This window comes from Sinocyclocheilus anshuiensis, unplaced genomic scaffold (genome assembly GCF_001515605.1).
Source record: "Sinocyclocheilus anshuiensis isolate Anshui unplaced genomic scaffold, SAMN03320099.WGS_v1.1 scaffold880, whole genome shotgun sequence".
NCBI classification, from domain to species: Eukaryota; Metazoa; Chordata; class Actinopteri; order Cypriniformes; family Cyprinidae; genus Sinocyclocheilus; species Sinocyclocheilus anshuiensis.
Genome location: NW_015548254.1, coordinates 892,429 through 903,213, shown reverse-complemented (window position 1 = coordinate 903,213; position 10,785 = coordinate 892,429). Strand labels below are relative to the sequence as shown.

The window sequence follows — 10,785 nt, the reverse complement described above, 5'->3', positions numbered from 1 at the left end:
TTACTGTCACTTTTGATGAAATGAATGCATCATTGCTGAATAACTGTATACATCTGAACAGTGTGTGTGTGTGATCATCGTAAACTTCAGCACATGCATAATACAGTATTGCAGGTGTGGGAAAATGCTGGCATTTAAGCAAACACATAATAAAAAGGACCAAAATCAAGTCGTCATGGCAACCAGGTTGCATCCAACATGTGAAGCGTACCGATGACTTTCCCTCTCTAATATGCATGTAAAATATTCTCAAGAACGAAATAAAATGTGAGAAAAAAAAAAAGCAATTTACATTGTTGATCTTATGGATTTAAAAAAAAAAATGTTTAAGAACAAAATCTGAAGAATCATGTAGCCCACAATGCATTTACACAGAAATCACAATGACAGACGAATGTTAGCTTTTTGCTTAAAATCTGAAATTATGCTATTATATTATAAATGATAACAATTTTTAATATATAAAATATGACCTCGGACACAAAGTCAGCCTATTTACGTAAATAGTCTGTGCTGCTTTATCGTTCTTATAAAAAAACAAAAAACAAAAGTGTCATTAACAATCTGCTAAAATGTGGATGCAGTGTGTAAAAATTATAGAAGTGCTCAAACACATGGTACAATATGCAGACTACCTATCAACAAATATGAAAACCTTTATTTATTGATATGGTTGAGGTATATCTTTAAAGACATATCTGTGGGTGAAGAGAAGCAATAACAAACAAAAGAAAAAGAAAATCAGCCTAAATTTCACTGACGACCAGATGGAAGCTGCTTCTTATTCACTTAATGTAGTTCTGCTCGAGTCATTAGAGTCATTAATGTTCAAAACATAAATAAAAAGATATCTTCAGTTGCATCAAACCGCTGCATGAAAAATACTTTCTCCACAGAGAATAACAAAAGACACCCGGTTGGCTTTTCAGAAATCCAGCCACTCAGCCATGTAAACACAGTTAGACGGAGAGATCTCGCCCCCTTCATGACAGTCATCAAAAACCTATAGAGCAGAGAGTTACTGTTGTTAACTTGGCACATTAAAGGCATAGTTCACCCAAAAATTTTAATTTACTGACTTTCAGGTCATCCAGATGTAGATGAGTTTGTTCACCGGAACAGTTTTGGAGAAATGTAGCATTACATCACTTGCTCACCAATGGATCCTCTGCAGTGAATGGGTGCCGTCAGAATGAGAGTCCAAACAGCTGATAAAAACATCTCAATAATCCACAAGTGATCCACATGACTCCAGTACATCAATTAATGTTGTGTACAGCAAAAATCTACGAGTTTGTAAGAAACAAAATCATCATCAAGATGTTTTTTGTTTTTTACTTTAAACTGTTGCTTTCAAGTCCTCTAGCCATAACATTGCTCCTCCAGTGAAAAAGTCATCTAGTCTGATTCAAGAGAGAAATATGCACAGATCAAGCACCAAGTGATTTCAGTCCAAAACAGTTCTAAACATATATTTGGGTAGATTTTGATGTGAGAGGACAACAGGGCATGGACTTTTTCCGCCTAGAGGAAGCGTTATTATGGATTATGGACTATTTTGGACAGAAGCAATGGTTTAAAGTTAAAATGCCCTAATGATGGATTTGTTTCTTTCAAACGTGCAGCTTTTCTCTTCTCAAGACATTAATTGATGGACTGGAGTCGTGTGGATTACTTGTGGATTATTGTGATGTTTTTATCAGCTGTTTGGACTCTCATTCTGACGGCACCCATTCACTGAAGAGGATCCATTGGTGAGCAAGTGATGTAATGCTAAACTTCTCCAAATCTGGATGAAGATACAAAGTCATCTACATCTTAAATGGCCTGAGGGTGAGTACATTTTTGGGTGAACCAATTCCTTTAATTAAATCATAACCGGCACGGTTTGACAACCACCCTAAGAAATATCACTATATCGATTTCAATTCAATATATATCATGCAACCCTATTTGTGATTTTAATGTACTAAAAGGTTACCGGGCACAGTCCACATGGTATTTTGACCAGGCCAGTGGGTTGAATTATGGGATTCACACCCCTGTAGAGCTTCATCTGTCCATCTACACTCCCCACTGTCCCCTCTTTAGCAGCGATTATGGTCATCTCCACCTTGCCATCAAAGATCAGCGTGTTTAGAATGGTCTCAATGTCCTCCATGGACAAATCCACCTGCAAACAGGAATATCATAACTTATTATACCTATTATGTTCATTCAATTCTAGGGGTCGACCGATTATCGGCCTGGCCGATATTAAGAAGTTTCACAATTTGAGTTGAATTACTGAAATAAATGAACTTTTCCACGACATTCTAATTTATTGAGACGCACCTGTAATTGCAGTTATTTAAATCACTTAATATTTCTGTATTCAAAATTTTATTTAAACCATTAATCTCCACATGAATTTATGAATTTAACCGCACTCATGCCACCTCTGAGCCTCATTGAATGTCTGAACAGTTTTTGTCAGAGCCCTTGTTATTCTTAATTTTTACATTAATTTTAATTTTTACACCAGACATACATATCGGTTCAAAATATCGGTTATCGGTCTACTTGATCTGTAATAATCGGTATCGGCCCTGAAAAACAAATATCGGTCGACCCCTAAAATTCAGTGGATTATTGTGATGTTTTTATCAGCTGTTTGGACTCTCATTCTGACGGCACCCATTCACTGCAGAGGATCTATTGGTGAGCAAGTGATGAATGCTATTTTTCTCCAAACTCATCTACACCTTGGATGGCTTGAGGGCGAGTAAACGTTCAGCATATTTTACATTTTTGGCTATTCCTATTCCTTGAAGATATTGTTCACACTCACTTTGCTGATGCCGAGCTCACAGATGTACTTCCACACTTCATGAGAGGTGGCAAATGAGCTGTTTCTTTGCACCATGGGGCTTTGCTTACTGTCTCTCGCTGCTTCAGCCTGAAAATACCCACACTTCTTTTAAATTCAAAGCCTTAAATTTCAAAGATCACAGAGGAATAAGAAATATTACAATCTCACCTTACTTTGCAGGAACTTAAAGCACTGTTGGTTGAGAACCTCAACAAACTCAGACTCAAAATCCTGATCGCTATACCAGGCGCCTCCTGTCACAGATCGGTCCGGCTGCAAGTTGTACAGCATGTAGACCTTCTTCTTAGAGGCCTGGATGGGAAAGACATTTTTGTAGGTCTGAAGCTAATAAAACATTTTAAATGTTTAAATAAGGTTCCGAGATCAACTCACCGCAACAGACTTCACCGCTTTGATGAGTTTCTTACTCTCAAGATTCTTGAGGATTTTATTGATTTCTGTGAGTGGAAGGTTACTCTTGTATCTGATGTCTCTGGTCCAAATTCCTTTAGAAATCAGAAAAAGCTATTGAAATAAGCTTTCTTGAGCAATATTAATTGTGATTTATCGAAAAAATAAAACGACAATATGCAAATGATAAAATGCATTGCACCTTTATTTCCAGCATCTTCTATGATCTGGTAAACTAGCTTTTCTTGGTTATCAGAGCCTTTTACTTTACTGTCAAAAAAGAAACAGTATATCATTTTAATTAATATTCTTTTGAATCATTTTATTTGAATTAATACTAATTCACTAAATTTGACATGTGGTGTGAACACAAATTCAGTAAATTATTATTAATTAAACTTCAGATTCAAAGAATTGTATATATGTTTTATATTATATATATATATATCTTTTTTTTATATATATGTATATTTTTATAAACTTAATTTAATTAATATTAATTCACCACATGTATAAATGCACATTAGTTTAGTGAAGTAATATTAATTCAAATAAAATTGAAAATGTATTTTTAAAATGTTAATACTAATTCACTAAATTTGTGTGTGCACATACTGTGAATTAGTAAAAAGATATAAACACACGCAATATTGCATTTATTTGTTTAATTTGATTCTATTTAAGATTAAATGAATTCAAATTAAACAAATAAATGCAATATTAAGTAAAAGCATGTATTTCTTTTTACTAAATTCACTAATTTGTGTGCAAATTAAATTATTTGATATTGTAGTTAATATTAATTTGTTTGTGCATATTCTTGCATTTAAAGAGACAAACCTGGCAGACTGAGCATCCTTAAGCCTGTATAAAAGGCCATTGCTGTTTTTGAGCAAGTCTAATTGACCCTGAGAACACAAATAAAGAGTCAGATATGAGTATAAAAGCATGGCCATGTTTCATGCACTGTCAGCTGGAGCTGAGCATCTCACCACAGACAGCAGTCTGTTGATGGCCATGGCCCGCTGCTGCACCTCAACGTGAGGCATGTCATTCTGGATGACCTGGTCTGTGATCCCATGTGGAAACTGCAGACACAACTCTTTTATCCTTCAACAGAGGAAAATAAGTGGCTTTACCAAAATCAGCTAAATCTCCCAACATTCTCTGCAGCAGCACGTCAGTTGTAAAATAAATTCCTCTGCTTTACATTATGGTGAAACAGCGATGAAAACCTTCCTGTCTCTGTCAGTTAGTCCAACAGAGACAGAAAAGAAAATACGAAATTGCCCAGGCAGCGAAATGAGCGAATACATTTCATTTCTACCAAAATCACTTGAACGTGCGTGCGTTACGTCACTGACATAATCACGCTTTCGGAACTTGTGCAAGAGTCGAACGCAGCAAAATATGCTCTGGGCAGAATAATAGCTATATACATAATCATTAAGTAGCTGTATAAACTCATACGCTATTAAAAAATAAACGTCGGTTTATAAATACTTGCAGTACACAGAAATGACAGAGTAGCTTTGGTAGTAACTATAATTGATTCTAAATTCATCCACACGCTGAATGTTGTCAACAGGCCAAGAGTGGCATGCGGATGCGCTCAACTCACCTATTCTCGATATCTACCGGGTCCGTGGACTCTTTTTTGACTTTAACTTCTGTCATTGTTCATCAGGATGGAATTACTTGCCGAGAAGGTCAAATGTCAATAATATAAATGATACATTCAAAGATAAATGCTGTGTCGAATTTCAGTCTGCACTCATGGTCGTTTGATAGGCGGTGAGAGTTTACAGGCTGCCGGGTTGCCAGATTGCCCAAAATAAAGAAGCAAGCGGATTAAACACAAGCCCACAATCTGCTACCTCCCTCTGTTGAATAAGAGGATATATGCACATTTGTTTTTTACTAAATTCGGGTTTATTTTAAAACAACTCCAAAAACTCACATCCGCGATTTCTAACGTTTATAACCAAATCAAGCCCATGAACACTGATAGAAAGCGGACATGGCAACACGGACTAGTACAGTGAGGGAAAAAAAAGAAAAACTCACAGCGCCACCTACTGTGCTGGAGGAAGATAAGAATTAAATGTTGGCGTATAAACATCGAGTATTGTGAATTCAACACATCCAGATATTCATAAATCTCTCAATCTTCATAAATTTGTTCATAATGCAAATTTTTTTTTCTGAACCCATTTGACCTAAAAAAAAAAATGGATGCATCCAAAGAAAATCAATGTTGTCATATTCTTTTCTTGATTTTCATATCCATTTGATTTATTATTAGTTGATTTATGCTTCTTATGTTAATCCTCATCATATATTCATATTCAAGTATTTCCTCAGTACTGTTACTCATTTATGTTTGTGTTTTATTTTGTTATATTTATGTTTGTAATATTTGTAGTATTCTCCAAAAATATGTATGTTATGCACATTTTATATATGTTTGAAAGTTATATCTTCTTTTCTGGTGTTTTGGTATTGGACATATTTCAACTGCTGCCTGAGTAATAATGTTTCTCAGAATTAGTCATTAACAGTACTAAATGTTCTTTTCCGGAGACTGTGTTTATACACACACACACACACACACACATACATATATATATATATATTCCTTTATGCCTACTCTGATTCTTACTTCTTTTCTCTTACCTTTACTTTTTACTCTTTCTTCTCCTTCTTTCATGCTGTTCCCCTCTCCTCAAATTCTTCTTACATTCTCCGGAGACTGTGTTTATACACACACACACACACACACACATACATATATATATATATATTCCTTTATGCCTACTCTGATTCTTCTTCTTTTCTCTTACCTTTACTTTTTACTCTTTCTTCTCCTTTTTTCATGCTTTTCCCCTCTCCTCAAATTCTTCTTACATTCTCCGGAGACTGTGTTTGGCTTTTCTACTGATATTCACTACTTCATCCCTTAGATATAATCATTTTAAATACTTTGTACTTTAGTACAAATTATTGAATAAGATAGATCTTAATTAAAAAAAATCATTCTTCTATTGTAAAATTAGCCTAATATATTTTTTTATTTAATAAATGTTATTCCTTCTTCTAAAATTGATCTCTGACATAATCATTACTCATTTGCCTGGATCTCACTGCATCAATATTTACTTGAAGTACGGTACTTGATTGGTTCTCAATAATATTTAATAATTCATATTAATAATGGTTCGTATTTTTATCCATGCTGAAAACCGGTTTTGCTGCTCTTTTGTGGAAATCATCTTTCTCATCATTCTCTCATGAACAGAAAATTCAAAAGAACAACATTTATCTGAAATAGAAATATTTGTAATATTGTTATCTTTTTATATATTTTTTTCTATCAATTGAATGTATCCCTGTTGAATACAAGTATGTATGTATGAATGTATTTTTTAATAGTAGTTCCAAAATTCATTTTGTGCTCCACAAAAGAAAGGAAGGGAACAGAGGTTTGGTTTGGAACAAGGTGAGGGCGAAAAGAAACTGACAGAAGTGTCCCTTTAAGGACAGAAAGCGCGCAGCTGTCAGGCGCATGCGTACTGCTCAGTTGCTATGGGATACGTGACGAGTCAACAGCGCGTCCAGCTGGGTGTTGAGTGTCTCATTTCAGCGTCGTTGGATACAGAGTTGTGTTAGGAAATATCGTTTATGTTTCAAATTTTGAGATACTTTAATCTACACAAATACTCAGGACAGCAGAGTTTGTAAGCCCATATTGTCTATAGCCGTTTTATGCATGCGCTGAATTAAACAAATCGTTAATAAAAGTATCTCTATGTAGTTGTCGGACCCACTAATGTATTTTTTCACCTATGTTGCAGATTCAAGAGTGCAAACATGACAGCAGGTTCAGTGGCAGCACCTCAAATAATTCCCATTCGCATGCCGCCTCCAGGCAAAGCCAAGCATGAGATTGACTCCTGCACCGCTGTCGAGATCAAATCCGGTGAGTCAGTGCGGTTGTGAGGAGCACGAGCTCGCTTCTTGCTGGTAGATCTTCATGTGTTTTATTACCCATATTTCCAGAATCCTCAGATGTGAGTGTCCTGTACACGCTGGACGGCAGTAAGCCGGAGATGATGAAGAGGCCGGGTTTTGGTGACCGCACTCTGAAGTACACTGAAGCTATTCGCTTACCTGTGGGGAAAGTGTCTGTGAGAGCCATGGCTGTCAGCACGTACGTACATTTTATGCTATGTTGTTTTAATAGGCTGGGACCTGGGTGTTTTTATCGATTACAGGCATCATGTCCAAGGGGTTGATTTTTGTTTGTAAAAAATAAATAAATGAATAAATAAAATAAAAAACTTGTTATAAAGTGTATACATTACATTAAAACTGTCTTGGAACCTTGCCTTTATTATTTATTTTGTCTATTTTTCTCAAATCTTATTTATAGTTTTATCCTTGTCCCAAACCCTATTTAGCCCCTAAGAGGACATGCGATGAGAAAAAAAAATTGAGAGAACAAATGCATTTTCTCACAAACTATTGTGTTCCCCTGAGAAATGTTACATTCTCTCCTAAAACATTTGCGTTCTCTCATGAAACTATTTTGTGTGTGTGTGTGTGTGTGTGTGTGTGTGTGTGTGTGTATGGAGGAATACAAACGTTTTGTGAGAAAACACAAAAACATTGAAATATAATTTTTCCTCTTTTTTTTTTTTACCATCAACATGTCACTTTAGGGGCTCTGTACAATCCCATATTTTTAACACTAAAATCATATTAATAATATAAAAATAAATCATAAAATGTAAATAACATATTAAAAATAGAATAAAACTTGTTACAAAACTGTTATTTTTTTTATTATAATTTTTTTTTTTTTTTTTACAAATTTATGATTACTTAAACAAAGAGTAAAATAAACAAGTTTGTATTGTGAAGCATTGGTATAACACATCAGTTTTTGTATACAAATTTATATAAAGATTTATACAACCTGTCCCATAGTTGTGATGTCATTCTCAAACACAACCAACATTTTTACTCCTAATAAAGTTTTGTCAGTGAACAGCTTGAGATGAAATATGAGACATGATGGTGAAGAAAACAATCATGAAAAATCGTGAAATCAAAAAAATCATAGTAAATATCACTTGAGAACAGAATATTTTTATTGTACATCATTTTCAGTCAAGTTATACATTTATTTAAATGTGTGTATTTTTATTATGCATAAATTTCTGCAAAAGTTTATTTTATTCTAAAAAAAATGTAAATGTCATTTCCATCAGCGTCATTTCCGTAACCAAATTCTATTAAAGGGGTTTTTGGAAGACCAAACAAAGTAGTTTCGCTTTCACAACGAAACACACAGCGCCTTCACGATATGGCAGCGGCGGCAACAACAATACTACAGCGAGAATAAAAGTTACGCTTCTTTCTTTGCGTGAAAATTTGGGCGGCGTTATGCAAATATTCCCACATAGTGACGTAGGTATGTGGGGGCGTGTTAGAACGAGCCGTTTTAGGTAGGTGTGGTTGACTCTTAACTTTTATAAAGAATATCTCTTTGGATTTGAGACTTTAGTCTTTGCAACTTTACAGATCTTCTTTATGCACCAAGAGCTTGTAACACTCCAAAGAGAAAGGAAAAACTGAAATCGCATCATATGACCCCTTTAAAGCCAATGCATTATTTGAAATATACTCGAAATATTCAGAAAAAAAAATCACAGAATTCTCATTTGATGCATGTATATCCATTAGTAGACAAATTAAATAAACTAGTGAGAGCGTGAAAAGTTATTTTCTAAAAGTCAGTAGTGCCTGTAGTTGAAGAAACACCAAATGACAAATTCGAATATAAACTGACCTAAATAAAGACCATTTGTAATGTAATGCAGCGATGGCCGTCAGAGTGCAGTCGTCACCAAGGTTTTCATAGTGGCGCCGTCTCCTTCAGATGAGCAGGATCTGACTCCAGGCCATGAGGATGACAATTTGATGAATGGCAGACCAATCAATGGCAAGGATGTCAGTTTTGAACCCATTCTGGTTTTAACATAATAATACTGCATGTATTTAAGAATATGTTTTATAAATTTTACTTTATGTTGAACAGGATTCATTAATGAATTTGAAGGGGAGTGAAAATGGAGCTGGCGTTTCCTCTATTAAAAGTTTAGGTAAATCATTTGGTTCTAGTTAGTGTGCATTTGTCTCACACACACACACACACACACACACACACACACGTCTGGTTTGCTATCCTTGTAGGGACTCTCCATAGGCGTAATGCTTTTTCTACTGTAAAAAAACGCCTTTGTGGTTTACGGGGACTCTCCATAGGTGTAATGGTTTTTATACTGTACAAACTGTATTTTATATCGCCCTACACCAACCCTACACCTAAACCTACCCCTTACAGGAAACTTTGTGCATTTTTATATTTTCAAAAACCAAGATTTATTAGCTTGTTTACCTGTGGGGACCTCAATTTAGGTCCGTGACACGAGTCCCCATGAGTCTCACACACACACACACACACACACACACACACACACACACACACACACAATGTAAAAAAAATTAATGTAACAAAACTATTTTGCATAAGTTCCATTTTTTATCATGATCGTTTCCTTCTTCATTACTATAACGTAAAATAAGTTTTCATTAAGGCAAAGTAAAAAACAATATTGTTCTTATTACTGTAAAATACTGTAAAAATGTTATTAGTCAGGATAACTTAAATTCAGTGCAACAAATATTACCATGATACATATTTAAAATCCTACTTTACATTTAATATTCATAAAAATATATAGTGATTCCTAACGTGTGTGTGTGTGTGTGTGTGACGCTGGTTTTCCTCCGTCAGTCAAGCAGGTTTTTAAGGACATGGAGTTTCTAGGCTGGTACACGACTGGCGGCGCTCCGGACCAATCAGATATCCACATTCATAAGCAGGTGGGTGGAGCTGAGGATAAACGCCTCCCATCCGTGTGTTGTGTCGTACTGAAGCTGTGTGTGTGTTTTTTGTAGGTGTGCGAGATCATCGAGAGTCCGCTGTTCCTGAAGCTCAACCCCATGACCAAACACACCGACGTGAGTCTCACACACACACACACACACACACACACACACACACACACACACACACAATGTAAAAAAAATTAATGTAACAAAACTATTTTGCATAAGTTCCATTTTTTATCATGATCGTTTCCTTCTTCATTACTATAACGTAAAATAAGTTTTCATTAAGGCAAAGTAAAAAACAATATTGTTCTTATTACTGTAAAATACTGTAAAAATGTTATTAGTCAGGATAACTTAAATTCAGTGCAACAAATATTACCATGATACATATTTAAAATCCTACTTTACATTTAATATTCATAAAAATATATAAATATTTATTCATTATTATGTATTCATTAATATTTTAAAATAATGTTCTTTTTTTCATGCATTCTGGTGATTAGAATGATATTTTTCACATTTCAGTAGGTTATTAGGGGAATGGAATTTTAATGTGC

General features: G+C 34.9%; 2 protein-coding genes across 6 annotated transcripts in view; one reads left to right on the top strand and one right to left on the bottom strand.

Moving 5' to 3' along the window:
• Positions 1–533: 533 nt before the first annotated feature.
• On the bottom strand, positions 534–5,251 carry polr3f (polymerase (RNA) III (DNA directed) polypeptide F). The gene is made up of 9 exons (XM_016442813.1): positions 4,884–5,251; positions 4,255–4,372; positions 4,103–4,170; positions 3,465–3,532; positions 3,245–3,357; positions 3,020–3,163; positions 2,831–2,938; positions 1,982–2,173; positions 534–1,003 (listed from the first exon to the last, which is right to left on the bottom strand). The coding sequence occupies exons 1-9, from the start codon at positions 4,937–4,939 to the stop codon at positions 926–928; spliced, it is 945 nt and encodes a 314-aa protein (XP_016298299.1). The 5' UTR covers positions 4,940–5,251; the 3' UTR covers positions 534–925.
• Positions 5,252–6,840: 1,589 nt separating this feature from the next.
• Positions 6,841–10,785, top strand: part of dzank1 (double zinc ribbon and ankyrin repeat domains 1) — a 21,635-nt gene continuing 17,690 nt past the window's right edge. For 4 of the 5 annotated variants that reach the window (XM_016442812.1, XM_016442808.1, XM_016442810.1 and 1 more), the window contains exons 1-5: positions 6,841–6,999; positions 7,117–7,241; positions 7,322–7,472; positions 9,148–9,277; positions 9,366–9,429. In XM_016442812.1, the coding sequence (XP_016298298.1) occupies positions 6,944–6,999; positions 7,117–7,241; positions 7,322–7,472; positions 9,148–9,277; positions 9,366–9,429 (526 nt within the window). In that variant the 5' untranslated portion in view covers positions 6,841–6,943. Of the gene's footprint in view, positions 7,000–7,099; positions 7,242–7,321; positions 7,473–9,147; positions 9,278–9,365; positions 9,430–10,785 lie in introns of those variants that run through there. The other variant, XM_016442811.1, reaches the window with a different exon arrangement.